Genomic DNA, 27,432 nt, shown 5'->3' on the forward strand with positions numbered 1-27,432 from the left:
TGCATAAACACAATTTTTTTAAGCCTTTAAAATCAAAGACTCGTAATCTTCATAAATATTCAAGCATTCAAAAATCACATTTTTCATGGAAAATATATGACTCAATGGTTGATTCCTAGCAAATTTACCGTGCCAAGCACATCCACAATTGACCTCTGAAAACCCGATCACATAAATCCCAACCCAATTTAGACCCACAACCGGATCTTATTTTGAGGACCCATATCCGAGAATAATTCTTCGGATTTCTGATAAAGGTCCGACTTATTCTGATCCATTTGCACCCCCTAACTGTCCCCTTCCACTCTCCTCCTCCTCCCCCCATCGAGCGAGCGTGCAGCGGATGCAGAGAGGCGTCCGTACAGACACTACATAGCCTTCCTCTCCTCTCCTCGTCGTCTCCATTTCGACCATGTACAGGAACACGGCCTCTCGGCTCAGGGCTCTGAAGGTGAGAGCGATATGTTCTTCCTCCCTACGAACCCTAGTTTTTCCTTCTCGTTCCCTTCCGATTCCCTGCGGGTCTCCTCTCTTCGTCCACCCGAGAACGATTATAATTCCAAACGAGAATCGTTACAGACCATGTCGTTAGGGTTTTTGCATTTTTACATGCGATTTCCGGGGAGTTCAGGGCCTTCGATTCACTCTGTTGAAGCGTTTTCTGTTCGTTCCACCTAAATCTGCAATTCTCTATTCCTCTTCATCGTTTTCTTTTTTCTTGATTCGTTGTTGTTTATAGATACTATAAGGTTTTGATCTGATTTGGTTTCTTTCTTTTCGCTTTTTTGTTCGACTGATACCGACCTTTTTATGGAAATTTCTGGTGTTTTATGTCGCGTGCGATTGCTTTGGTTTATGATCATCCTACAAGATTGATGATTATGGTGGAATATTTTGGACGAGAGAGGTGAAGCGCTCGATTGGTTCGTTGTGTATCGTTTTTCTGTCTTGTTTTTTGCAACTATAATCTGATCGGAGTTATAACGTTGTTAAATTTAAGCATATTCTGATGCTGGAAAGAATATCATTGAGTTTATTGGTCTCTACCATTAGGCACAACCTGTGATCGATTAACCTATGGAAAGTGGGGATAGGGATTTTTTGTTTTCCTTTTTTTTATGTCCTCTAGCTGATTCTCCCAGTTCTGGGGGTTTTCTGAAGATGATACCACTTTTCTCTTCTTTGGTGGATAGGTTAGTTGTGCAGAAGTGTATTATTTAGAAAGCTTTGCCAACTTAGATTACTCTTGGCAGAAATCCAGTTCTTGTATAGGAGATCGGACATTTTCTTGTTTCAGCAAACCTCTTGCCTTATTTAGCTCCAACACTTTTGATGAAGAGAAGTAATAGTGCAATTCATCGAGGGAAAATTAGAAAATGCGAAACTGGAAAGGGGTAGGTGCAAATTAAATATTTAAGGGTGGAAGAAAGAGTATGAAATCTCTGTTAGGAAGAGCAAAAATCTTTTCAAAAAAATAAAAAACTCTACTAGTAGAAGAGAAAGCAAGAGGTAAGCGTTCGATTCATCTTGACCTGGCTACTTTCATAACATGTTGTATTGGGGCCTTTTGACCCTTGGTGACCCCTTTGCCATCTTGCTCCTCTCTGAAACAATTTGTTGATTAAGTTATCCACCAGATTCTTTTCATCAATTGCCATTTTATGCTCTTGCAAGCATGAAACATTGGAAAATCAGTTTCAAGCTGCACTATAATTGGCCTCTAAATGTGCTGCCTTTTTCTTATGATCAAGCCTTGACCGTGATAAGTCCAATAGCCAGTTGACCTTTATGGTAAAACTTTGTCCTTTTGCAGTTGCGTCTGGATCCAGTGCCTGTTGATTTTGCCACAAGTTTTTGATTGCTTGTGATTTGTTTTCCTATGACCTTGCTCACTTCCATTCTATTGTTTCCTCTATCTTAAAAGGATAACATTATTCGCAAACAAAGCCTGTTTCTGGGCCACTCTTCTGGTTTCCTTTCAGGTTCTAAACAGTTGTCTGAAACATTGTAGTACTGCTTTAAAAAAGAACAGACTCTATAAATTTCCCAGAAGTTTCAATTACAGATTGGTTGATCGATATTTGCATATTATGATTCAAAGTGATCAATATTTGCATATTATGATTCAAAGTGCATTACATCAGTTTCTTTGACAGATTTATCCAATAATATTTAAATGTATCAGTTCCATAGTTTGTTAGATGATATACATTATATAACATGCAGAATCAGAGGATGATACATATCAGAGATTTTATTAGTCTGCAGTTGGGACCATGTAGGGTGGGTAGCAAGGAAAGTGTTTTGGGGAAAGGAGACTGTTCAGCTGGTTACAAATGGCCAATTTTTGTTCTGTTTTAGGGAATGACTGTAATGAAATATGCGGAAAAGCAAAGAGTGCACTAAGCACTTACAACATCTACTAATGAACAAACAAAGAAGGGATAATACCCAAACCCACAAGAGACAGCACAACATAAAAATATAAATGCCTCTTATTGAAAGAGAGAGAGCTCTCAAGAGTAAGAAATGCAAGAGGGGTTCACCCCTATTTATACACAAGAGAAGGAGAGGGAGAGGGCCAAGAGGCCTTAAAAGGAGAGCCACCTAGGGGGCTCCCCATGTAGTCGTTGGGAGCCCCCAACGGTCACAAATGTGACCGTTGGGGGCCCCATCGACTACATGGTGGGGCCCCTTTTGTGTGAGCAAAAAACAAAAAATAAAAAATACATTTTACAAAAATAAAGAGAAAAATAAAATAAGAAAAACAAGTACCCCTATCGGGTACTTGTGAAATGACAGAAATACCCCTATCGGGTATTATATATATAAATATATATATATATATATGAATTACATATATTTTAACACCCTCCCTCAAGCTTTACGGGGATATAACCGAAAGCTTGTTAAGGAGAAACAAAAACCGAGGAGCCGCAAGAGCCTTAGTGAAGAAGTCCGCCAACTGGTACTCTGATGTGACGTAAGGTAGTGCTATAGTTCCTCTTAGGTATTCATCCCGAACGTAATGGCAGTCCATCTCAATATGTTTAGTACGCTCATGGAAGGTGTGATTGCTTGCAATATAGATTGCGCTTTTGTTGTCACAACACATCTTCGAAGGAGTAGAGATGACAATGCCCATATCACTGAGGAGGCTTCTTAGCCACACAAGTTCCATGGTTGTAGTGGCCATAACACGATATTCTGCTTCCGTCGAGGACAATGATACTTTGTGTTGCTTCTTGCATCTCCACGAAATCATAGAGTCACCTAAGAAAACACAAAAACCGGTAGTTGAGACACGGTCATTGGGATTTCCTCCCCAATCTGCATCAGTATAAGCAATTAAATCAAGTGACGAGGCAGAAGAAAGAAAAACTCCCTTAGTTATGGTATTTTTGATATATCTGACAATCCTTAAGACTGCACTCATGTGCACGGTTGTAGGTGCATGTTGAAACTGACTGACAGAGTGGACGGCATGAGCAATGTCTGGCCGTGTGATGGATAGGTAGGTTAGAGACCCAACAAGTTGCCGGTAGGGAGTAGGATCCTCGAGAGGTGTTCCATCTTCCAACCTTAATTTTGCATTGATGACTTCTGGGGTTTCTGTCTTCTTGTCATCGGAGATACCCGATTTGGAACAGATGTCAGCAGCAAGTTTCATCTGAGAGAGAATGTACCCTCGAGGAGAGTACGCCACTTCAATTCCTAAAAAATATCTTAAGAAACCAAGGTCAGACATATCAAAATTTTCTTTCAAAACCTTTTTAATATCATTAATGCCTTGCTCATCACTTCCTGTGATGATCATATCATCAACATAAAGTAGTAAAATAACTACAGAAGACCCTGCACTTTTCACAAACAAAGCAGTGTCAGTATAACATGAACGAAAATTTAAACTTGTCATTACATTACTAAATCTATCATGCCAAGCCTTTGGAGCTTGTTTTAAACCATATAATGCCTTTTTAAGTTTAAGAATTTTATTTTTACCAATACATACTCCTGGTGGGGGATCCATGTACACTTCTTCATTTAATTCGCCATTTAGAAATGCATTCTTAACATCAAGTTGATAGATAGGCCATTTCTTTACAGACGCAATAGCAATAAGAGTCCTAACACTAGTCATTCTAGCAACAGGTGCGAAGGTTTCTTCATAATCTATACCATATTCCTGAGCATATCCTTTAGCTACTAATCGTGCTTTATAACGTTCTAATGAACCATCACTCTTGGTTTTAATTTTGAAGACCCATCTACATCCTATTGATTTCTTTCCAGTGGGTAACAAAGTTATTTCCCAAGTTTTTGCTTTTTCAAGGGCACTAAGCTCTAAGTTCATGGCTTCAACCCATTGGGGAATATTTTTGGCCTCATTATAGTGTGAAGGTTCATGAAATGAATGCAACGCAATTAGACATGCTCTATATCTAGGAGTTAGGGACTCATAGGAAACAAACCTATTTGGAGGATTGGAGATCCGACTGGATCTCCTTAAAGATGTTTCTTCAATGTCGGATCCTTGAGAGTATTTTTCTAAGGCACTTATCTGAGTTTGTTGACCACGCCTAACATATGTTTGGATTGGTCTATTATTCTCATCTATAGCATTATCAAGAGGAATTTCCTCTAGGTCATTCAAAGACTCATTAGAGATTTCCTCTTCTTGAGGAGTCTCATCTTCTTGAGATAGAAGATCAAATAAAAAAGTATATTCACTTTCGTCAATATCTTTAGTTTTCACAAAACCATTTTCATTTTCCAAAAATGTTACATCTTTGGATACATAGAGTTTGTTATTTTTCAAATCAAAACATCTAAAACCCTTTTGATTTTCTCCATAACCCAAGAAAACGCATTCAATAGCTTTAGGAGATAATTTGTCCCGTTTATGAGTAAGGACAAAACATTTACATCCAAAAACTCTTAATCTATTGAAGTCAGGTGTTCTTTCAAATAGTTTTTCGTATGGAGATGTATTTTGTAAGGATGAAGATATCATTTTATTTATTAAATAAGTTGAGGTTAAGGCCGCTTCGGCCCAAAAATTCTTTGGAATTTCTTTGGAAATAAGGAGTGTCCTAGTGGTTTCCATGATATGTCTATGCTTTCTTTCGGCCAAGCCGTTTTGTTGGGGAGTCCTAGGACACGATCTTTGATGACAAATCCCATTTACTTCTAAATAGTTTTTAAATTCATTTGATAAATATTCTCCACCCGAATCGGATCTAAGAGTAGAGATATTACTTGAAAATTGATTTTTAACTATCATATGAATTTTTTTAAAAAACTCAAAGACTTCGGATTTTAAATTGAGAAAGTAGATCCATACATACCTAGTGTAGTCATCGATGAAAGTGACATAATAGGAGTACCCTCTTTTAGACATGACGGGGGAAGGACCCCAAACATCCGAATGGACTAACTCAAAAGGTCTTTTGGATACAAAAGTTCGGTTTGGAAAAGGAGTAGATTTCATTTTGCCAAAAATACAATTCTTGCAAACAAAATGTTTCTCATTACAAAATTTCTTTCCAAATGGAAAGGAGTACATTTTTGAGAAACTTGGATGTCCAAGTCTTTGATGCCAAATATCAATATTTTTATCTTGGACATGGTTACAAAAAGAGTTAATGGGGAGTTTCAAGTTGCTCATGTAATAGAGATCTCCCCTTCTATGGCCTTGCCCAATCAGCTTCCCGGACCGGAGATCCTGTATAGAGCAATCCTTAGTTGAGAAGGAGATTTTACATCCATGATCGCATATTTGAGCAACAGAGAGGAGATGATTTAAATTAAGTTGAGGTACAACTCTCACGTTTGGCACAAAGAAGTCTTTTGAAAAGTTTAAGGTTCCAAAACTTTTAACTTGTAAAGATGTACCATCGGCAGTTGAAACATAGGAGTTTTTAAAGTTATTACATAAATCGGAAAGCTCATTTTCAAGGGGGGTCATATGAAAGGAAGCTCCAGAGTAAAGGATCCAAGACGACATACCTGGAGGAGAGGAGGAAGCTACGGCGGCACCCGAAGTTGATGGAATCTTGAGTAGAGTTTGTAGTGCCTCCGATAGTTGAGCAAGAGAAAAAGAGTCCGTTCTTTGATTGCTTCTTCTTTCTTTTGAGTAGCTTCTTCAACGGAAGCAACTTTATTTTTTGGTGCTTCATTCAACTTAGGGCAATTAGGTCTTATATGACCCGGTTCTTGACAATGATGGCAAATGGCTTTTCTATAGTTGCCATTATAGTTATTTTGCCTTCCAAAATGTGGAGGTTTGTAGGTTTTCATATGGTTGCCGGGTTTTGATACGGCCAAGACATCATTTCCTCCTTTAATCATGCCAAGACGGGTTTCTTCTTGGCATATTTCGGCTATGGCATCTTCCAAGGGAAGAGGCTTTGATCTATGTAGGAGGGAGGATCTAACTTGTTCATATTCGGGCCTAAGCCCATGTAAAAATTGGAAAAAATATTCTTTTTCCATTTGTTCTCTCCTTAATTCCACATCTATACTAGAAACCCATTTTGGTTCTAGTAAGGATAGCTCATCCCATAGAGAGCCAAGAGTGCTAAAGTAGTCCCTAACACTCATTTCTCCTTGCTTGATAGTCCGGATTTTTTCTTGAAGAAAGAATTGACGAGCAAGGTCTTTTTGTGTAAACATACCTTTCATGAAGAACCATGCTTCATTTGCCATCCTAAATTTGGCAATGTTGGCGCAAATCTTGAGCTCCACATTATTCATGAACCAAGCAAGAATCTTGGCATGCTTACTCTCCCAATCTTCTATTTTAGATTGGTGATCTTCAATGGCCTTTATGCGGGCATCTCCTTCAAGAGCTTTTTCTTGATCGCCTTCCATCTTAGTTAGTTGGAGTTGTGGTTCCGGAATGGTGCCCATAACGTAACCCCAAAGCTTTTTTCCTTTGAGGTTGTTTTCCATGGCGGCGGCCCACATCATGTAGTTAGAACCATTGAGCTTGAAGGAGAGATCAATCTTTTGTTCTCCTTCCATAATAACCACTCACAAGAGAATACCAAGGAGAGAGAAACAAAAAACAAATATAGCTATACCACTAGCTATATTAAAAAGAAGAGCATACACAAGGCTTTGATACCATGTAATGAAATATGCGGAAAAGCAAAGAGTGCACTAAGCACTTACAACATCTACTAATGAACAAACAAAGAAGGGATAATACCCAAACCCACAAGAGACAACACAACATAAAAATATAAATGCCTCTTATTGAAAGAGAGAGAGCTCTCAAGAGTAAGAAATACAAGAGGGGTTCACCCCTATTTATACACAAGAGAAGGAGAGGGAGAGGGCCAAGAGGCCTTAAAAGGAGAGCCACCTAGGGGGCTCCCCATGTAGTCGTTGGGAGCCCCCAACGGTCACAAATGTGACCGTTGGGGGCCCCATCGACTACATGGGGGGGCCCCTTTTGTGTGAGCAAAAAACAAAAAATAAAAAATACATTTTACAAAAAATAAAGAGAAAAATAAAATAAGAAAAACAAGTACCCCTATCGGGTACTTGTGAAATGACAGAAATACCCCTATCGGGTATTATATATATATATATATATATATATATATATATATATATATATATGAATTACATATATTTTAACAATGAAGGGATGAAAAGGTTAGGGATTGAAAATTTCCAGCCACTTACCAAGTGGCAATAATGAACCGTAACTATGACAGGTTGTTGGTTAAATATATTTTATGGTTTGTGGACAGGTCTTTGCCAGATTCTGAAGAGGCAATTTCTTTTTAAGTTATATTCTCTTGTTTTCTGGTAGAAATATGAATCTTGGTGTCGGGATTTTCTCAGCAAGGGAAAATCTCATGTTGATTTGCAATTTCTTTTGGAAATTATAGGGAAAATCATGTCATATTTGAAACTAGAAGGATGAGAAATTGTATATGAAAACTTTAAAGTCATTACAATTGGCGTAAAATCTCTTGATATATTTTTAAAGGCAGCTTTTTGAATCTGTCATGATAAGTTCTAACTATCAGTGATACAGTGGGTAAAAGGTGCAGAATTGAGCCGTCTTCTACTTCCTCAATTCCTTGACACTCTGACATGCATGTTACCACATGCAACCTTGATGTTTTTAAAGGTTGATTTTACTCATTTGACACTCCATACGTCCACTTGTCCAGTGTTCTCATTTGATATTTTATTTTCTTCTAAATTACCATTAGTATTGATAGTCACCTCATTCCAAGTGGATATTTCTAAAATGTTTGAAATTCTGTTCAACTTTGACAACTTGCATACAACATCCCTTACCCTAGAACCAGGATGATAGGATGCCCTCTTGCCTTTAAATATACAGATACAACACTCTCTAACATTTAATTCTACAGACTTGCAAGACATTTACAAGATGACATTATCTTCTGTTCTCTCACTTCCAAATATCTTTGGAGTACTTCATCTTGAAAGTTAGAACACTTGACCTGTTATGGTACTCCCTTGGAGTTTGGGACATCCAGCCATGCTTTTCATTGGTTAGGTAGAGCTTATAACCTGGCCTGCCAAAGTTCTCCAGAACATGTATCACCTCTTTTAATTTTCCAAAAGAATTTTCACTTTTTTTTTCTGAATGTTTTTTGTTTTTTCTTTTGTATCATTCTCAGTTGCTATAATTATCTTTCTTTCCAATTGTTTTCCTAATTTCCCCTCAAATTTTTGGTATTTCAGTTTTTCTTTTCTTATTCTTGTTCTCCATTCATCTACATTGAAATTTTCCCACAAGATTTACATGTCCTCTAAGCCAATTTCTCAGCTCATGAGGGCTTGTGATCATCTACTCAGTGCTTTCAACAACTTTGGATAACAAGTGTGACTGCTCTTGTGTTCCTGCTTTAATTTTGCATCTTAAGCATCATTAATGTGATTGACATCTATTTTGGTCATTTCCAGAGTTGCGCTGGCAGTCCAGGGGCTTGTGGTGCAATTGCAGCGAGATATGCTAGTACCAGCATAGCAAAGAACTCCTCATCTGGAGGCCTTTTTAGCTGGCTTACTGGGGAACGGTCAAATCCTCTTCCTCCCCTGAATGTTCCTCTTCCTGATGTTACACTTCCCTCTCCTTTGCCAGACTATGTAGAACCAGGAAAGACAAAAATAACCACTCTCCCAAATGGTGTCAAGATTGCTTCGGAGACATCCACAGTATGATTGTTGCAAAATTGATTAATTCCTTCTTTTTTCTATGAAATGGGCATATTTTCTTCTTGCGTTGGTTTTTATTTGGTGGTTTATCAAGCAGAGTCCTGCAGCCTCCATTGGCCTCTATGTTGATTGTGGTTCTATTTATGAAACACCCATTTCATTTGGGGCTACACACCTCCTAGAAAGGATGGCTTTCAAGAGCACAACCAACCGCAGTCATCTACGCACTGTACGGGAGGTTGAGGCGATAGGGGGGAATGTTACAGCTTCAGCTTCTCGAGAGCAGATGGGATATTCTTATGATGCTCTGAAAACTTATGTACCTGAGATGGTTGAATTGCTAATAGATAGTGTCAGAAATCCAGTGTTCCTTGATTGGGAGGTTGATGAGCAGGTACATCTTTGGAGTATTTTGTGGAATCCCATTCTTAGGTATTATATCCCAATGAGTTAATGTGGTATTGTGTTTCATGCTGCAGTTGCAGAAGGTAAAGGCGGAGATTGCAGAAATTTCTAACAACCCGCAAGGGTTGCTGTTGGAGGCAATTCATTCAGCTGGGTATTCTGGTGCTTTGGCAAATCCTCTATTGGCTCCTGAATCTGCAATAAACCGATTGAATAGTTCAATTTTGGAGGAATTTGTTTCTGTAAGACTTTACTTGCTATATTTGCTACGTTGTTGCTATGCATTTTTGTGTTTATGCCTGAACCCTGGAATCATCAGTCATTTATACTGAACATGTAGGAAAATTATACTGCTCCACGGATGGTGTTAGCAGCATCTGGTGTGGACCATGAGGAATTGTTAGCAGTTGCAGAGCCTCTTTTGTCTGATATGCCAAAGGTTCCTCCACCTGAGGCTCTAAAGTCCATATATGTTGGAGGTGATTTTCGGTGTCAAGCAGATTCACCAGTATGTACCATTTATTTGGATATCTATTGTTTGCAAACTGTTTCATTCATTCTTTAATTTGCTTCAATTATACTCATTTTGTATTCCATGTTTGGAAGCAGAACACCCATGTTGCTCTTGCTTTTGAAGTTCCTGGTGGCTGGCATAAGGAGAAGGACGCCATCACATTGACAGTGCTTCAGGTGATGCAGCATGTGCTTGCCCTTCCAGGATGTTTCATCATTTTCAACTTCTATGATGATCATTCTGCTTCTTTTTGTTTACTTGCACTTTCATCATTTATGAGGATTAGAGTTAGTGACGTATAGAAGTTTGATCTTCTTCTTTCAGATGCTTATGGGAGGAGGGGGTTCTTTCTCTGCAGGTGGACCTGGGAAAGGGATGTATTCTCGGCTGTGTAAGTTGCATGCTTTACATTCCCTTAAAATTTTCATGTCTGACTCTCATCCATATCTTTTCTGTGAGTTGTTGAATTACAAGATTATATTTTTTCTATTTATTTAGTTCTCTTACCTGCACCTTTCTCATTTTTTATGTATTGTGTATGTCTAGATGAATTGATTCTTTTACTTTATGTGCTCTACAGATCTCCGCATCTTAAATCAGTTCCAGCAAATTCAGTCATTTTCTGCCTTCAACAGTATTTACAATAATACTGGCATTTTCGGTATTCATGCAACCACGGTATGTGACTTCCTATGACATAATGGTAGAGAAAAACTTGATACTTTGTGAACTTGTTGTATTGCTTCTATATCTTAGGATTTTATTGTGATGAGAAAATCAAGTTTTTTTGCTTGAACTTTTCATCTATTTCTCATGGTTGGCATTCTTGGAACTCTGTATCTGATCGGCCAAACCTGACTTGATGACTCGGGCGAGCCACGGTTTTTATTTAATTTTATAAAAAATTAATAACAAACATATGTTTCATAAATACAAAAACATTTTTAAAGAGTATATTCATTTGAAATATGAATTTCTCATATATATATATATATTTATATATATTTTACACACCTATAATATATATATATATATATATATATATATATATATATATATATATAAGAAAAATCATTAAAAATATTTTAGTATCTTATACGATTTTTAGATATTTTTCTTTTTTCTTAAATATAAACAAAACATTTGATCATCTCAATATCATGATATCTTTTGATTGATGGGTTCTATATTTTTTCCTAGTTAATAGAACTTTTTATGGCTACATTATATTTTATATAAGTTTTTCAATATTTTTTCCTAATTAGAAGAAGCTAGTGTTGGTGCCTAGTGCATCGTGCCTTCGTGATAGTACATTAGTATGCTTGTATCGATGGGAAGTGGTGGAAGGCCCATCCAACATGTATTATAAATAGGCCTTCCATCCACCCAACTCTATACTTTCTACTTTTGGTGAAGGCCTTAAATGTAGCATTGAAGGCTATGCCTTCAATTCATCATTTTCCCATTCAAAAGTAAATGATGCTTTACTTTATACTTTTAAGTGTTTTTTTTTATGGCTATGACTCGGCTGACTTTGCCGAGTCAATGCTAAAACTCGTTGACTCGTCTGAGTTTTGACCGACTCGGCTGAATTTGGTTTAAACCAAGTTCACCTAATTTTTTGACTCAGTTTGTTGCCGATACGAGTCAACTCGGCCGAGTCACGAGTTGACTCGCCGAGTTTTCCAACTATGCTATTTCTCTCTCTCTCTCTCTCTATATATATATATTGTTTCTTGCTTTTGTTTCTATTTTTCTTAATGGATGGTGCATGCTTTGTGCTTCCAAAACTTTTAATTGCTGATTTATTGAAAATTTGCCTCATCTATGTTCTCGCTATGTACCACACATTCTTCTGGAAAGGTGCGTGTCTGTGTCAATTATGTCAGACACTGGTACTGGTACTTCTTGGGTACAGGTCAGATTAGTTTCGGATCTGGCCTTGTCCACAGGCCTGACCTGTAACCTGTTATGTTGGATCATTTTTGTCCATCTTTGAGGTGCATAAAAGATTGTCTTTACATTCTTGTATGTTGGTGATATATATATATATATATATATATATATATATATATATATATATATATATATATATATATAAGAAAAAAAAAATCCTGCGTCCAGATTTTATTGGACCTTAAAGCTTGTTACCAAACTTGACCTGATTACTTGGTCATATTTGACGTGGCCCATCAAACTGAACTGAGTAGTTCTGATAGATCAGAACTACTCAGTTCAGTTTGATGGGCCACGTCAAATATGACCACTTAATCAGGTCAAGTTTGGACACACACACACACACACACACACACACACACACACACACACACATATATATATATGACCACTTAATCAGGTCAAGTTTGGACACACACACACACACACACACACTTATATATATATGACCACTTAATCAGGTCAAGTTTGGACACACACACACACACACTTTTATATATATATATATATATATATATATGTCACAGGGATTCGGCTAGCAGGGTGCCGCACCCGCGTCGATGCGACTTGACGCGGGTGCGTTGACCGCACCCAGGGTCATTTCGGTCCATTTTTTTTGGATTTTTTTTTTAAAAATTGCCCTATGAAATGGGCTGCGGAATTTAAAAAAAAATTCTGATGACAGCTGCTTGCTGCTGCTGCTCTTGTTTTATAAAGGGGCACTTGTGTCCACAACATCTGACGAGCTTTGTTGGCATCCCATGCTATTCTTGCCTCCAAACAATTAATTCACAGCGTTGGAAAACATACTGTTAACTTGGAAATGATGATGCATCTTCCTCAAAAATTAAAACCAAAATTCAAGAGCCTTTTGAAGTCTTTATCCTTCAACCATCCAGATCCTTCTTCGTCAAGGATTTTCTCTCTCCATAATAAATGATAATGGTGGTGGTAGCCTTGGTGGCTATTAGTATTCACTTTTCTCTTGACGAGATGGGTGCTCTAGCCGTAACCTTGTGTAGACCTCTCTTTTCCACATGTCAAAATCCAATAAATTTCTTTTAGTTGTGATCTGTGTGCAACTGTATATAAAATGAAATTTGAAGAACCCTAGGCAGTGGTGTGGCAGTGGAGCCGTAGGCCTCGTGAAGACTCTCTCTCCAACAAACCACATCAAACCTTTCGCTTATATTTTTTTTCGTGAAGACCAGGGAGTTTCAGACATGATTGAATCATGACAGTCAGCAGAACACAACAGGCTGGGTCGATCAAATTGCCAATCCTTTCGGTTCATCAATTTTGTCCCGTTGTGCCAAAGTACACAACAAGCAAAACGTGGGTAACAAGTCTTCAAACAAACACACCAGCAAAAAAAAACTGGACCCCCGACCCGCGCCGGGGGAACCCCCGGACCCCCTTCTATATATATATTTACATTTTTGCCCCTGCTGCACCCCTGCACCCGGTTTTTTTGGAAGTGCCGAATCCCCGCGCCCATGTGACACACACACACACACACACATATATATATATATATATATATATATATATATATATATATATATATATATATATATATATGGGGTCATTAGAATATGTTAACTGGAAATATGTGAATCTGAGTGTGAGTTAGTCATTTCTGACATTTTTTTTTGCAAATCCAACCCTGCAGATTCCTTCAGCATGGTCCATTTGCTAGGAATCGACTGTTGGATCATGTATCTTTGATGAAAAAATGCGATTTTTGGATGCTTGAATATTTACGGAAATTCTGAACCGTTTATCTTCAAGCTTTAAAGGATCCTTCTTATGCATCATAATTGGATGATCCAAGAGTCTGTTTCTATAAAATCAATCTTCTAGATCACATCCATATGGTGAAATTTAAGGAAAAAAACCCATGAAAATCTCGGTTCACACTCCAGTTCACATATTCTAGTGACCCTATATATATGATCCGATTTGCTGTTTTCGTTTCTTTTCTCTTTTTTTTTTGGCAAAGCAGCTAACTACATTTAGAAGGAAGCTTTTTCCTAAAGTAGTTGATTTACTATGTCACATGGGTGCGGGTGCGGGTGCGGGGATTCGGCACTTCCAAAAAACCCGGGTGCGGGGGTGCGGCAGGGGCAAAAATGTAATAAGTAATATATATATATATATATAAAGGGGGTTGGGGAATAGGCGGGGTTTTTTTTTAAAAAGGGGGTTGGGGAATAGGCGGGGTTTTTTTTTTTAAACTTTGCAGCTGTCAGGCAGCTGCTGTCAGCAGCTGTGCGTGAAAACTGAAAAACTTACTTTATGCTAGTCTGTCAGCAGCTGACAGACTAGCATAAAGTTTTTTAAAAAAAAATTCGAAGCCCATTTGGGCAAATTTTTTTTTTTTAAAAATGGACATTAATGATCCTGGGTGCGGTCAACGCACCCAGGATCGAGTTGACCGCACCCGGTGCGGCACCCGCACCCGCACCCGCGTCGAGTCGCGTCGACGCGGGTGCGGGACCCTCCTAGCCGAATCCCTGTGACATAGTTGATTTATTAAATAAAAATGAGACCTTAATTTACATATCCTAGTAGATCTGTTCAGAAGTACACGGTGCCATATTACTGTTGGTTAGGTCATCTTATCATTTAAGGACTTGCTTGCTTAAAGCATATCCCTGCAGAATGCATGGGTGGTTTTGTATCTGAGTTTATTTGATGTCCATGTGCTACTCTGTCTTATAAAGGGTGCAGGATCTGTATCAGATCTAGTGTCAATGTAATTTCTCGAGTTATGCTGAAAAGAGTTGCATGCACATGCTCAACCATTCACAATCAGTGAGTGATATAGAACTGACATACTTTTTATACAGAAGTAGCTGGAATCCATGTTTTGTGGTTATCCTTCGAAGTTTTTTCTGTGGACCTTTTCTTATATATTTTCATGTACGTTTAGCTAACTGTTCTGATCCTGTGAGTTTAATCTCTTTTTTTTACTTTGCCATGTTCAGATAGTGTTGAGATGACATAAACTTGGTACATGAAAGATTTCTGCTTATGAGTCCCAATGTTCTAAATGATGTTTCTCATCTTTGGCCTTTCTTTTTTCCTGATGTTTTTGGTTGATCTGCTGTTCACTTTCACTCTGTCCGACATGCATCATAATTGTTTGTTAAAAAAATGTAACCATGCGTTATTACCCTTTGTTAAAGTAACATATGTTCCGCCATGGACTCTTAATGGTGTTATAATGTCATCAGTCCAAACATTGTCTTGTGGCATGATTCCTGCTTTCTCAGAAAAGAATGGTTGAAAATTGCATGAATGTGGCAGATGTTCATTTAGTTTCATGTTTGTGTTTGTTCTTCGAAGTTCAAGGTCATGCATGGTATTCCCTGGCTGTCATTATGTCTATGGCAATGATAGCTGTTACTCAGTATTTACAAAAACATTTTGGAAAGTTTTCTTCTTCATGGACGTTAGTGCATGCTTTTAGTTTCTTGAAATTTGGCATATTTCAGGCTTCTGACTCGTCTTTTCTCTCATACAGAGTTCAGACTTTGTATCCAAGACTGTTGATTTAGCTGCAAGAGAGTTGTTAGCAATAGCAACTCCTGGAGAAGGTATGTGAAAGTTCTCAAAGAATTGTTCCTTGGGGACCTAGTAATTGCATGTTTATACTTCTCTTTGATTTTTTTTTGACAGTTGATCAGATACAGCTTAATCGTGCCAAAACCTCCACAAAGTCTGCTGTTTTGATGAACCTGGAATCGAGGGTATGTGTTCTACTAATCACATCTCCTTTTCCCTGCCAATTACAGATGGTATACTTATACTGCCTTATTCTTTTATAGATGGTAGCTGCTGAAGATATTGGTCGCCAGATCTTGACATATGGAGAAAGGTGAGATCATTGTTTAATTTCTTGTCTGTCTTTTCTTCCACATATTTAGTGTCTTCATTACTTGAACTCATGATCATTTTGCTTTATGAGTTTTGTAATACTGCTTAATGAGTTTATCATTTATTTACAGGTTCAAGAAATGCAATTCTAATTACTTCCACAATTTTAATTTCGTTTGGCTTATTTTAGGGAGAAGTTGGTAAAATATTGGCATCTATTCATCATCATTTTTAAGCTTTTCCATTTGGTAGCTTTGAAAGAGAAATAGGGTTGCAAATGGATCAGATACAGGCCAGATACAGCCTGATCCGAATCTGTCTGTTTTGTATGATACATCAGAATACGAGTCCAGATCAAGATCCAATGATGTAAAGTTGAATCCAGATCTGAAATATCTATGGTAGTACTGGATGCGGTGAAATAAGATTGAAATCAATGTTTTTACATGTAAAATGTTCAAACAAATCGGTTTGTTATAATTTTTTTTCCGCATCTCATGTCAAGCGAAGGTGCTGACAGAGACATTTGCGTTGAGCTTAGTGAAGGTCCTCTTGTTAGTTCAGCTGAGAATGAGGTATTGTGTAGAACGGTTATGGATGAGGAGGTTAGAGTTGCAGTTTTTCAATGCAATGGTGAGAAGGCTCTGGGGCCAGATGGATTTCTGGGGGTTTGTACCAACATTATTGGGAAATTGTGGGTAGTGTCTCTAAGGCTATCAAAGATTTCTTTGTGAAAGGTAAGATTGTACATAGTATAAATCATACCCACTTGGTTCTTATTCCCAAAGTTGTTGGTGCTACTTCCTTGAGTGATTTCAGGCCATTATCCCTTTGTAATTTCCTTTTTAAAATCATCACTGAAGTGGTGGTTAATAGGATGAGGCCTATTCTTACTTGGATAGTTTCACGTAATCAAGGAGCATTTTTTCAAGGAAGGACCGTATATGATAGCGTTCTTATTGCTCATGAGGTAATTGATCTATTATTAGATATCATAAGCCGTCGGTTTGTTTGAAGATTGATCTTTCCAAAGCCCATGATAGAGTTGATTGGAGATTTTTGGAAAAAGGCTTTATTAAGGTTTGAATTTCATGCTTCTTCGTTTAAAAAAGTATTGTTATGTGTTTCGATAACCTCTTTTTCGGTCCTTGTGAGTGGTTTTCCGGGAAGGCATTTTAAGAGTTCGAGGGACGTTTGTTAGGAAATCCCATTTCTCCTTATATCTTGTTACTTGTGATGGAGTGCCTAGCAAGAAGAATTCAGGTCAAGGTGGATAAAGGTAATATTGGTGTTCCTAAGTGTCCTAATCGTCAATGTCCAAGTGTATCTTGTTTGCTGATGATGCTTGAGTGGGTGTGTAGGGCTACGAGGTGCTCTATTGTATCCATCAACAGAGTACTTTTAGAATTTGAGGCCATGCTGGAATGTGGATGAATGCTGATAAATCGTTATCCATTCCTTTATGTATTGACGATCAATATGGCTGTCTTATGTGTTATTCTTGGTTGGCATCTGGTTCTCTGCCTATTAAATACTTGAGGGATCCGCTTTTTCAAGGAAATTGTTGTCTCAATATTGTCAAGACTTTGTGCTGAAGATCTCCAACAAGTTGGCAGGATGGAAATATAGCAACCTTTCATATGTGGGTCATTTGTGTTTGATTATATATGTTTTATCAGGTATGCTGACTTATTGGTCGTTGATATTTTGGTTTCCGAAACAGGTACTATGTGTTGTGGAGAAATGTTTTGCCCGATTCCTTTGGAATAGTCCTGATGAGGAATTCCATCCTCAATTAAGTGGAGGAATTTATGTCGACCATGAAGAGGGTGGTGTGGGTATTCGGGTTTTGGAAGAGTAATAGAACAAATTTGGCTTATTTGGCGTGCTCTCTTCTTCAGTGTGATTCACTATGGGGTCAGTTCATGGGGGATAAATATCTTTGAAGGGATAGTCTATGGAATTTTAGCTATAGTTCGAAGGGTTCTTGGGTATGGAAGGGTATTCGGTGGGGTTGGGAACCATACAACACCTTGCCTCTTGGAAAGTGGAGGATGGGGATAGAGTACGTTTTTGGACAGACGGGTGGGGGAACTCCATTCTGCTTTCTAATGTGCAATGAGAGGATTTTGGAGCCATAGAAAGTTTATTGAGTTTTTCTGTTAAGCAAGTTTATGAGGCTATTCAACATACCCCTCAGATTCAGCTTTTTCTTCCAAGTACTATGAATGTCATGCAGTTCTGTTTTTTCTCAAAATAAGGATACTCTGATTTGGAATGAAAGAAAACCATTTCCTGTGTTGAGGAAGGTGTTTTGGAATTCATTAAGATGCAGAGATAATGTTTAACAGTGGAGAAAGTTCATTTGGGGAAGTCACTGCTTACCCAGAGCAGCTTGGTTGCTGTGTGAAGACAAAATTTTAACCCTGAACCGATTGCAGCTATTTGGAGTAGCCTTAGCTAATAGATGTTTTGTCTGCTGCATGGAGTAAGAGAACTGTCGACATCTGTTTATATCCTGTTCTGTAGTCAGTTCAGTTTGGAGATTTGTCATTGCGAAATTTAGACAGTGACAAAGTCCTTGCATAAATGTGATTCAAGAATTAAAATGGTGGTTTGGAAGGACTTGTAGAGACAACTGGATGCTGAAATGTTGTCAGCAGACTTTTCATAATGTTGTCTGATAAGTTTAGGGTTTTCAGAATCGGGTTGCTCATGATATGGAAAGTGTTTTGATTCAGAAGCTTAAAATTGAAGTGTGGCATGCGTGCACATATTTTTTTTAAAGTTGGAATGGTCAGGGGATTGGAGGAGGCTAATTAAGCCATGGGCTTTAACTAGATGTTATCCGACTTCTGATCCTCCTTCACCTTTGGATGGTCTTTTGATTCAGCTTGTGATCTGACCTAGGGGAGTGCGTACTAAGCTGGCTTTTGGGGTTGAAGGTGGAACTGGGAGATTTATTCGAATTGGTGTGCGATTATTTGAGAGGGACTTATGATTGAAACTTTAATGTTGGATCAATTGCTGCAGTTGGTCAATATTGGTAATTGCCGGTGTTGGGTGACATATATCAATAGAGGATGGGTGGATTGGATGAAGGATGCGCTCTCGGGGAGAAGACTTGGTGCCCAGTTTGCTGCTATTTCTTCTCACTTAGAAGTCTTGAGCATATGCCCTTATGGTATTTCCCTTGAGGTTGGCTTTGTGAAAACTGCCAATGAGCTGGTATATTTTGTGAAGAAAACGATAAAGGAGTGAGGAGAGAGAACAGACTTTTCTGGAGAATCGGCAACCACTCTAATTCTTCTTGACTGCACTAATACATCATTAAGCTTAACAGGGTTACAATATTTTTTATATGGACGAAATTGCCCTCTATTAGTAATACATATTACATTAAAATATAAACATGTGGGTTCTGTATCGGATATGGATCCTTTACTGGATCCATATCCATTGCGCATGGGGTTGAACCATGTGTAACTTGTTCTTCAGATACCAGAAACGGTTACTTGTGAGACCTTTTGTGAACATGTCAGCGACTTGGTCTTCTGAAGACACATAAACCGGTTCAATCTCTTTGTCCGCTATCTTTTGTCTGATGAAATATTGCTCAATCTCAATATGCTTAGTCCGACTGTGATGAATATGATTGAACACAATTTGTATAGCACTTCCATTATCACACATAAGAGTCGAAATTGAGATATTTTCTCCCATCTCTATAAGTAAATGCCTAATCTAGGTCACTTCTGCTGTGGTAGTTGCTATAGATCTATACTCTGCCTTTGTGCTAGAACTCTCCACGGCCTTCTGTTTTCTGCTACTTCATGAAACAAGATTTTCACCAATAAAAACACAGTATCCTGAAACATACCTCCTCTCATCTGGGTTCTCTGCCCAGTCTGCATCTGTATAGGCCAATATGTTATGTTTTGGTGTTTCCTATGAAGATTGTACATATGTGAGTCCATCACCCACCGTGCCTTTTAAGTAACGAAGAATGCGTTTGACAACATTCATATGACCAGTTTTCGGTACATGCATGAACTGAGATACTTGATTTACAGAATATACAATGTCTGGTCTAGTAAAAGTGAGGTACTGTAACATGCCCACTAAACTGCGATATTTGCCTGCATCAGGATAGAATTCACCATCACAAAGACTGAGTTTTTGATTGACAACACTGGGTGTTGGCAGAGGTTTGCAATCTGTCGTTCCTGCTTTGGCTAGAAGGTCAAGAGTGTATTTGTGTTGACTCACATATGTACATCCTGTTTGTCCACCTCTACACCAAGAAAATATCTCAGTTCCCCAAGATCTTTCATCTTGAACCGCATACTTAGTAAAGCTTTAATTCGTTGAATATGGTCTTGAGCATTACCAGTGATCACGATATCATCAACATATATAAGAAAATCATAGTGGTTCCATCCCTGTATATGAATAGAGAATGATCTAGCTAGGAGCGAAAGAAACCGTGGTTCTGAATCTCTAAGGAGAAGCTTTCAAACCATGACCTTGAGTCTTGTTTTAAACCATACAATGCTCTGATTAATTTGCATACATATTCTTTTGGGTCTCCCTCTGCATAACCTTGAGGTTGCTCCATGTAGACCTCTTCTTTTAGATCCCCATAAAGGAATGCATTTTTAACATCAAGCTGACTAAGGGTCTACCCATGTTCAATAGCGAGGCCAAGAATAATACGAATAGTTCCCATTTTCACCATTGGGCTGAATGTCTCATCATAATCTTGACCATATTTTTAAGTAAAACTTTTGGCAACAAGACGTGCCTTGTATCGTTCGATGCTACCATCCGGTTTATATTTAATTTTATATACCCATTTTGAGCCAACAACATTTTTATCTGGGGACGACCAACTATCTTCTATGTTTGACACTCATGAAGTGCCCCGATTTCCTCATTCATCGTTTCAATCCATTTGTTAGATTGAATAGCTTGACAAAACCCAAGTGGTTTCTTGTGTTTTTCAATCTTGGATAGAAAGAGCTGAAAATCCATAGAAAAATTATCATAACTCACCCATTTTTTAATAGGATGCCTTATCCTACCTGATCTTCTTGGTGCTTCTCTGTCGTTGGGCAATGCCACGTGTTCTCCAGCAGGTACATCTGTTTGCTCTCTGGATCTCCTGGTATAGACATTTCCTTTGTATCTCAGACATTCTGTTTCCGATACCTTATCTGATGTCGTCTCATCATGTATGCCTTCAGGAGCCAAAATAATATGTTCTGCAGCGTGTGAAATAAGTCCAACACTGAGCCATGGATCATACCAATTAGCAGTTGTGTCAATATGTTCATGATTGTTTGCTTTATTCTTCAGAAAACTATTTTCATCAAAAACAACATTTCTGGAGATTCTGATCTTCTTACTCACAGGATCTTAGCACCTGTAACCCTTGTGTTCATCTGCATAACCTACAAATTGGCATATAGAGGCTTTGTCCTAAAATTTAGTTCTCATGGATTTATCGATATGTACATAACATGTGCATCCAAAAACTCGTAACTCATCATAATCGGGATGTACACCAAAGAGAACATAATAGGGAGACTGATTTTCAAGAATATGCATAGGGAGATGATTTATCACATGAGTGGCAGTATGAAAAGCTTCTGTCCAAAGACTAATAGACAAGTTACAACCATGCATCATACTCATTGCACTTTCCACAATACGTCTATGTTTGCATTCAACAATTACATGTTGTTGTAGTGTGTACGGGTAAAAAACTCTACGATGTATCCCATTATCTTGGAAAAAATCTAAAAATTCTTTAAAGGAATACTCACCACCTCCATCACATTGGAGAGTTTGAATATTTTGGGAGAATTGAGTTTTAACGTAGGCATGAAAGCGACGAAAAATAAGAAAAAACTCTGATTTGTACTTCATAAAGAATATCCAGGTAAAATGAGAGAAACTGTCAATAAAGGATACATAATATTTACTTTCAGAAGAGGAAGGATTGGGGGCTGGGCCCCAAACATCAGAACATACTATCTCAAAAGGCATGAAAGCTCTTTTATTTATTTGATGAAAAGGAAGTACATGACTTTTGCAGACCTGACACAACTGGGACACACTTTGTCTTTCAACAAAGGTGAAACGGACTCTGAAAGTAAACCATTGGACACTAATTTTTCAATAAAGACTTGACTACAATGACCAAGACGGGAATGCCAAAGATATGACTTATTACATTTGGATATACTTAGAATGCTTTTAGAGACATGATCGGACTTGGGCTTCAAGACACTGGAGGTTGGATCTTTATTGAAGATATACATATTTCCACGTCGCTCTCTTTTAGCGAACATCTCCTTCGTTTGAAGATCCTTGATAAAGACAGAAGTATGAGTAAATTTCACAGATGAATTGGTAGAGTCAACAAGCTTAGAAACAGAGACAATATTTTTCTTTATATTTGGTGCATGAACAACATCAGATAAAGGAATGGATGACTCAGACAAAGGAATAAGGATGTTGCTTACGTTTGAAATATTAGATTTATCAAAATAGGGAGTCAAAGTAGAGAACTTACCTGCATTGCCGGTGACATGAGCTGCTGCCCCAGGGTCTACATACCATATTCCATCATCATTCTGTTTCAGATTCAAGTTGGCCATAGCAGATAAGAGAAGATCCTTAGCATCATCACTGACCCGAAATATACCTGCAGTTCTTGATGTAGCAACATTTCTATTGTTTTGCGTTCTATTCCGATTTTGTGGGTTGAACCAGCAGTTGGCTTTGATGTGACATCGTTTGTTACACTGGTAGCATGTGGGAACATTCTTTGAAAAACTGGCAGTGGAATTTGGTGTAGGTAGTAACCCACGTCCACCTTGGATTGGAGCTCCCCTGCCACGCCCTCCTCGTGCACGATCAACGATCATTCCTGTGGCAAGAACCTCATGCGTAGACGATTGTCCTGCTGAAGCATCAGACATGCTTTTCAAAGACATCTCGTACTGGAAGAGTTTGACACGCAATTCTTCAAAACTAGGCAATGTAGGCAAGCATAATAAAGAGGTGACAAGAACATGATACTCTGATCCCAGGGCATTCAGTGTCTGCTGCACCTTTTCTTTATCTGACACTGGATATCCAACAATGACTAATTGATCTATGATGCTTTTGACTTGGTTTAAGAATGCAATAATGGTCATTGCCCCCTTTTTTAAAAGCTGAAATTCACGCTTAAGAAACAACACCTTAGCCTCTGATATCTTAGAGTAGGTCTGGGCTAAATTCTCCCACAAAACTTTAGATGTGCAATCATCAGGAATATAAATCAATACTTCTTGTGACAATGTGGAAGTGATGTATGCAACGAGGGCCTGATCGCGCTTCATCCAAGTAACAAATGCAGGGTTGCGAATGATGTTTGGCAATCCTCCGTCTTCTTTTGCTTTTGTTGTGATAAATTTCAGAGGCATTGGAGTGGAGCCATCCAAGTGACCTGAAAGATCTTGACTTCGAATAAAAGGGCTAATCTGCCTTTTCCAAGTCAAATAGTTGTTTGTATTTAGCTTTTCCGAAACTAGCTGCCCCAGGAAATTGGAAGAAAGACCAGAATTGGCTGAAGTATCTATTTGCAGACTTGTGACAGAAATCGGGTTTATGACAGAAAGACAATAGTGGCTGAAACTGGACTGTTATCGTAAACTGACACAACTTTATGATTTATGACAGAAATCGGCACAGAGAAAGCAATGTCACGACAAGAGATTTTTTTTTGTTTAAAAAAACTTGACAGAAATGAAAGGAAGACTGTGTAAGGCGCACAGTAGATCTGAAATAATATTCAGATATGTGAGACGAATGGCGGAGCTTGTGCAGGCAAAAAGAACGAGAAAGGAGTAAGCGTGACCAGCAGATTCCAGACCAAAGATAAAAAAAAAACGTGATATTAGAATGAAAAGGGAGAACTCGGCTTTTGCAGGAAACAGGAAGAGAAAAAAAAAGGAACTTCGGCTTTTGTGTGATATAGGTGGAGAAAAGAAACGAGAGAAGGCCTAGATTTACGTGACTAGGGCAGATCACGTGAAAGAAGAACCAGATTCACGTGACTAGGGCAGATCACGTGAAAAGTTAGAACTCGGCTTCGGCTTTTGCGTGAAATGAGAAGAGAAAAAAAAAGGATGAGAGATGCAGAACTGCAGAGGGGAAGAACTCGAGAAGAACTTGGTTTCTGTTTTTTTTTTTTAAATGGAGAAAAAAGAAAAGAAAGAGTTAATGAAAGTGACCTGTTTACGCCCAGAGATGTTGCTGCTCTGATACCATATGAAAACTGCCAATGAACTGGTATATTTTGTGAAGAAAACGATAAAGGAGTGAGGAGAGAGAACAGACTTTTCTGGAGAATCGGCAGCCACTCTAATTCTTCTTGACTGCACTAATACATCATTAAGCTTAACAGGGTTACAATATTTTTTATATGGACGAAATTGCCCTGTATTAGTAATACATATTACATTAAAATATAAACATGTGGGTTCTGTATCGGATATGGATCCTTTACTGGATCCATATCCATTCTGTATTCTAATAGGTTTGCTTCTTCTTTTCCCTATGACGGGGAATCATTTGTATAGTTGGGAGGATAAGCCTCCAGACTGGCATGGACTTAGAGAGTTTAGGGCCTTTGAAGGAAGGGGCATAACCATTGATTATTGATTTGTACATATTTTTCTGTACAGTTGTATAGTTGATCAATAAAGGGATGGGTCCCCTAGCATTTCTCAGCGAAAAAAAAAACTGTTGAATCCTAGCTCAGATCCAACCTAAAATGTATATCTGAATCCGAATCTGTAAATTCTGAATACTCTTTTGGATCTTACTTTAAGAATCTGTATCCAGAAATAAAGTCAGATTTGGATGGGTCTGACCAAAATCTGATCCGCTTGCACCCTCTTAGAGAACAGTACATCAGAATTTTCTTCAATGTATTGCGTGCTTACAGATGATGACCAATTTCATAATGATTGTAGTGTATTCTCTGGAAATTTAGTTTCTCTACTATTCTTATAGATGTTGGCAATCATGCATCTCAACGGGTTGTCACAGAATCATCCATCATGTCTTGCATGTAGTGTTGGGTTCCCTCGAGGATCAAGGATACATCTTTTCTTTTCTTTTTTTTTATGATTTCTAGTTTTTTATTCACCACGGGTAAAGTAGTTAGTATATGAGATTCTAAGATGTACTGAAAATACGTGGCTCCTGTTGTTTGCCATGTTTACATGGGAAACAATCGATGCATTCCATTTCTTCCTCTAAGTTAATTGCATATAGTAATTGGAGTTTGCTGCACACGCTTCACATGTTTTTCCTATTTGTGAGAGCACAATTTAGTACTGCAATCGCCTGTTGGGTAGTCTACTCAATATATGTTTAATGACTTTTACATAGTTATTCTAGAAATCTTGTTGCTTCACGTCTACAAGTTATCTCTATGCTAATGCTTTAGGTTCTACCTTGTCGTTTGATATTTTTCTAGGTAATAAGAATCACGTTTACTCTTTCAAATTGTACTATCATTTCATGGCATTAGAGCTAGAGGATGGGATCAATGTGCTTCCTGTTTAACATGAACCCAGCTCTCACTGGTTGGATAAATAAAACATAGACCTTACGAGAATATAACAGAGCTTTCAGACTTTATATTAGACATCATATATATGTGTGTGTGAAAATTGTCATGGCCTTGCAAGAACATCAGAATTATCATTTGTATCCCAAAATGGCATTTTTGCGTTCAATGTAGTGAAAATCCTATATTGTGCTTGCGCTTTTAGCCAATTCAAAAGAAACAACTGGGGAAGTTTTGAAGTAGTCGGGTCCGGACTGTGGAAACACTGTGCTCTTGCTTGCTCACTTATTTGAGTCAAAATAGTCTCAACTACATGCGTTATCAGCAGCTTGGGTCGTGGTTGCGTATGTGCTTGGTTTATTGATTCACCAAATGTTAATTTATGGAAATTACACTTAATAAACAGGAACTTCATGACCTCATTGCAGGAAGCCTGTAGATCATTTCCTTAAGGCTGTTGATGCGATTACCTTGAAAGATATCTCCACCCTTGCAGAGAAAATCGTATCATCACCTCTGACAATGGCCTCATGGGGAGACGGTAATTACTGAACTGAGCATTTATCTGCTCTTCTATACATTTATGTTCATTATTTTTTCTGATTGTGTAAAATCATTTTGCAGTCATCCATGTCCCCAGTTATGATTCTGTGAGTAGCAAATTCCGTGCTTAGCAAGATTAGGAGTTGATCCTTTCTGTGTAATTTTTGGAGGGTTGTACTTGTGGTTCCTCTGTTGATGGCCTTGTCCGCTAAAAAAATAAATTATTGCACATTATGGTAGCATCGTAAATCCCATTCTGGAAGAAGAAATTGGTGATCCTTGGCAAAATTTTCTCTAGAGTTGTAACATTGGGCAGAATCCTTTATTGCTCCATCTTCAATCCACTGCTTGGGTCCTGCTCTGATTCGCATTAACCATGTTATTTTTAGCTTTCAATTAAGCACTAGAGCTTTGTCATCCTGAGGAGTGGAAGTCCGAATTTAAATTTTGGAACTTTTGTGCAAACTTTCTCCCACCACCTTTGCGGCACAAGTTTGATTGGGATGTTGTAATGTTATGAAATGTTAAATGTTGGATGAAGTCATGCTTCTAATAGTAAGCGGAGTTGCAAGCCTGTGGTTGATTTAGTTTTGGCTCTGACCACTGGTTTTTAGAATCAATGTAGATGCTTACATTTTTGCAAAATCTTTTGGGTAGCAATGAGCCATTCCTCCTTTCTTTAAAAAAAAAAATGGCCAGCCATTCTCTCCCACAACTAGGGCTGGTAAAGGAACTGAGCAGCTTGTGACTCAGCTCGTCAAGAACTCAGATCTCATAGCTGGTGAGCTGAGCCATGAGCAACTCATTTAGCTTGAAAGAGTCTAGCCCAAACAGGGTGTTCAGCTCGGCTCGGGAGAGATTCATGGAGGTGGAGAGCGTGCCTTTTTTTTTTAATTTACTGGGTACCTAAAGAAGAGTTGAAATCAAATGAACGGCTATGTGCGATGGCTTTGCGACATTGGCCAATCACAACAGCATTGCATGGGGCCCACAGCTACATAGTGCAGACCCCACATGAAATGCTGTCATGTGATTGCCTCTGTCAAATAGCCATGGCACTTGGCCGCTCTCTGGATTCCTCCTCACCTAAGCGAATATGTTTCATGCATCTAGAAAATGTATGCTGTGAGGAAATTTTGGACAATAACGTAGATGACACTATTTTTTAGTACAATTTCAGGTCACCAACTAGAAAATATGACAAACATGACCAATTTACTTAGAAAATATAACAAACATGGCCAACTCACCTAGAAATTATGATAATCATGGCTAATTTTACTTTGTT

The 27,432-nt window shown here is 38.2% G+C and overlaps 1 protein-coding gene across 1 annotated transcript; it reads left to right on the top strand.

The window, feature by feature from the left end:
* The first annotated feature begins 299 nt into the window (after positions 1-299).
* On the top strand, positions 300-26,699 carry LOC149815262 (mitochondrial-processing peptidase subunit alpha-like). The gene is made up of 13 exons (XM_089990198.1): positions 300-451; positions 8,959-9,210; positions 9,308-9,604; positions 9,690-9,857; positions 9,956-10,123; positions 10,225-10,305; positions 10,454-10,520; positions 10,710-10,807; positions 15,615-15,687; positions 15,770-15,840; positions 15,919-15,968; positions 26,030-26,142; positions 26,226-26,699. The coding sequence occupies exons 1-13, from the start codon at positions 413-415 to the stop codon at positions 26,273-26,275; spliced, it is 1,527 nt and encodes a 508-aa protein (XP_089846324.1). The 5' UTR covers positions 300-412; the 3' UTR covers positions 26,276-26,699.
* The last annotated feature ends 733 nt before the right edge of the window (positions 26,700-27,432 follow it).

This window comes from Nuphar pumila, chromosome 15 (genome assembly GCF_984573655.1).
Source record: "Nuphar pumila chromosome 15, dmNupPumi1.hap1.1, whole genome shotgun sequence".
NCBI classification, from domain to species: Eukaryota; Viridiplantae; Streptophyta; class Magnoliopsida; order Nymphaeales; family Nymphaeaceae; genus Nuphar; species Nuphar pumila.

Bases quoted from the DNA above. Each gene is read 5' to 3' on its own strand.
- LOC149815262 (XM_089990198.1), top strand. From the start codon at position 413: ATGTACAGGAACACGGCCTCTCGGCTCAGGGCTCTGAAG. The intron at 452-8,958 runs GTGAGAGCGATA...GGTCATTTCCAG, and splicing joins CTCGGCTCAGGGCTCTGAAG to AGTTGCGCTGGCAGTCCAGG. The intron at 15,969-26,029 runs GTGAGATCATTG...ACCTCATTGCAG, and splicing joins ATCTTGACATATGGAGAAAG to GAAGCCTGTAGATCATTTCC.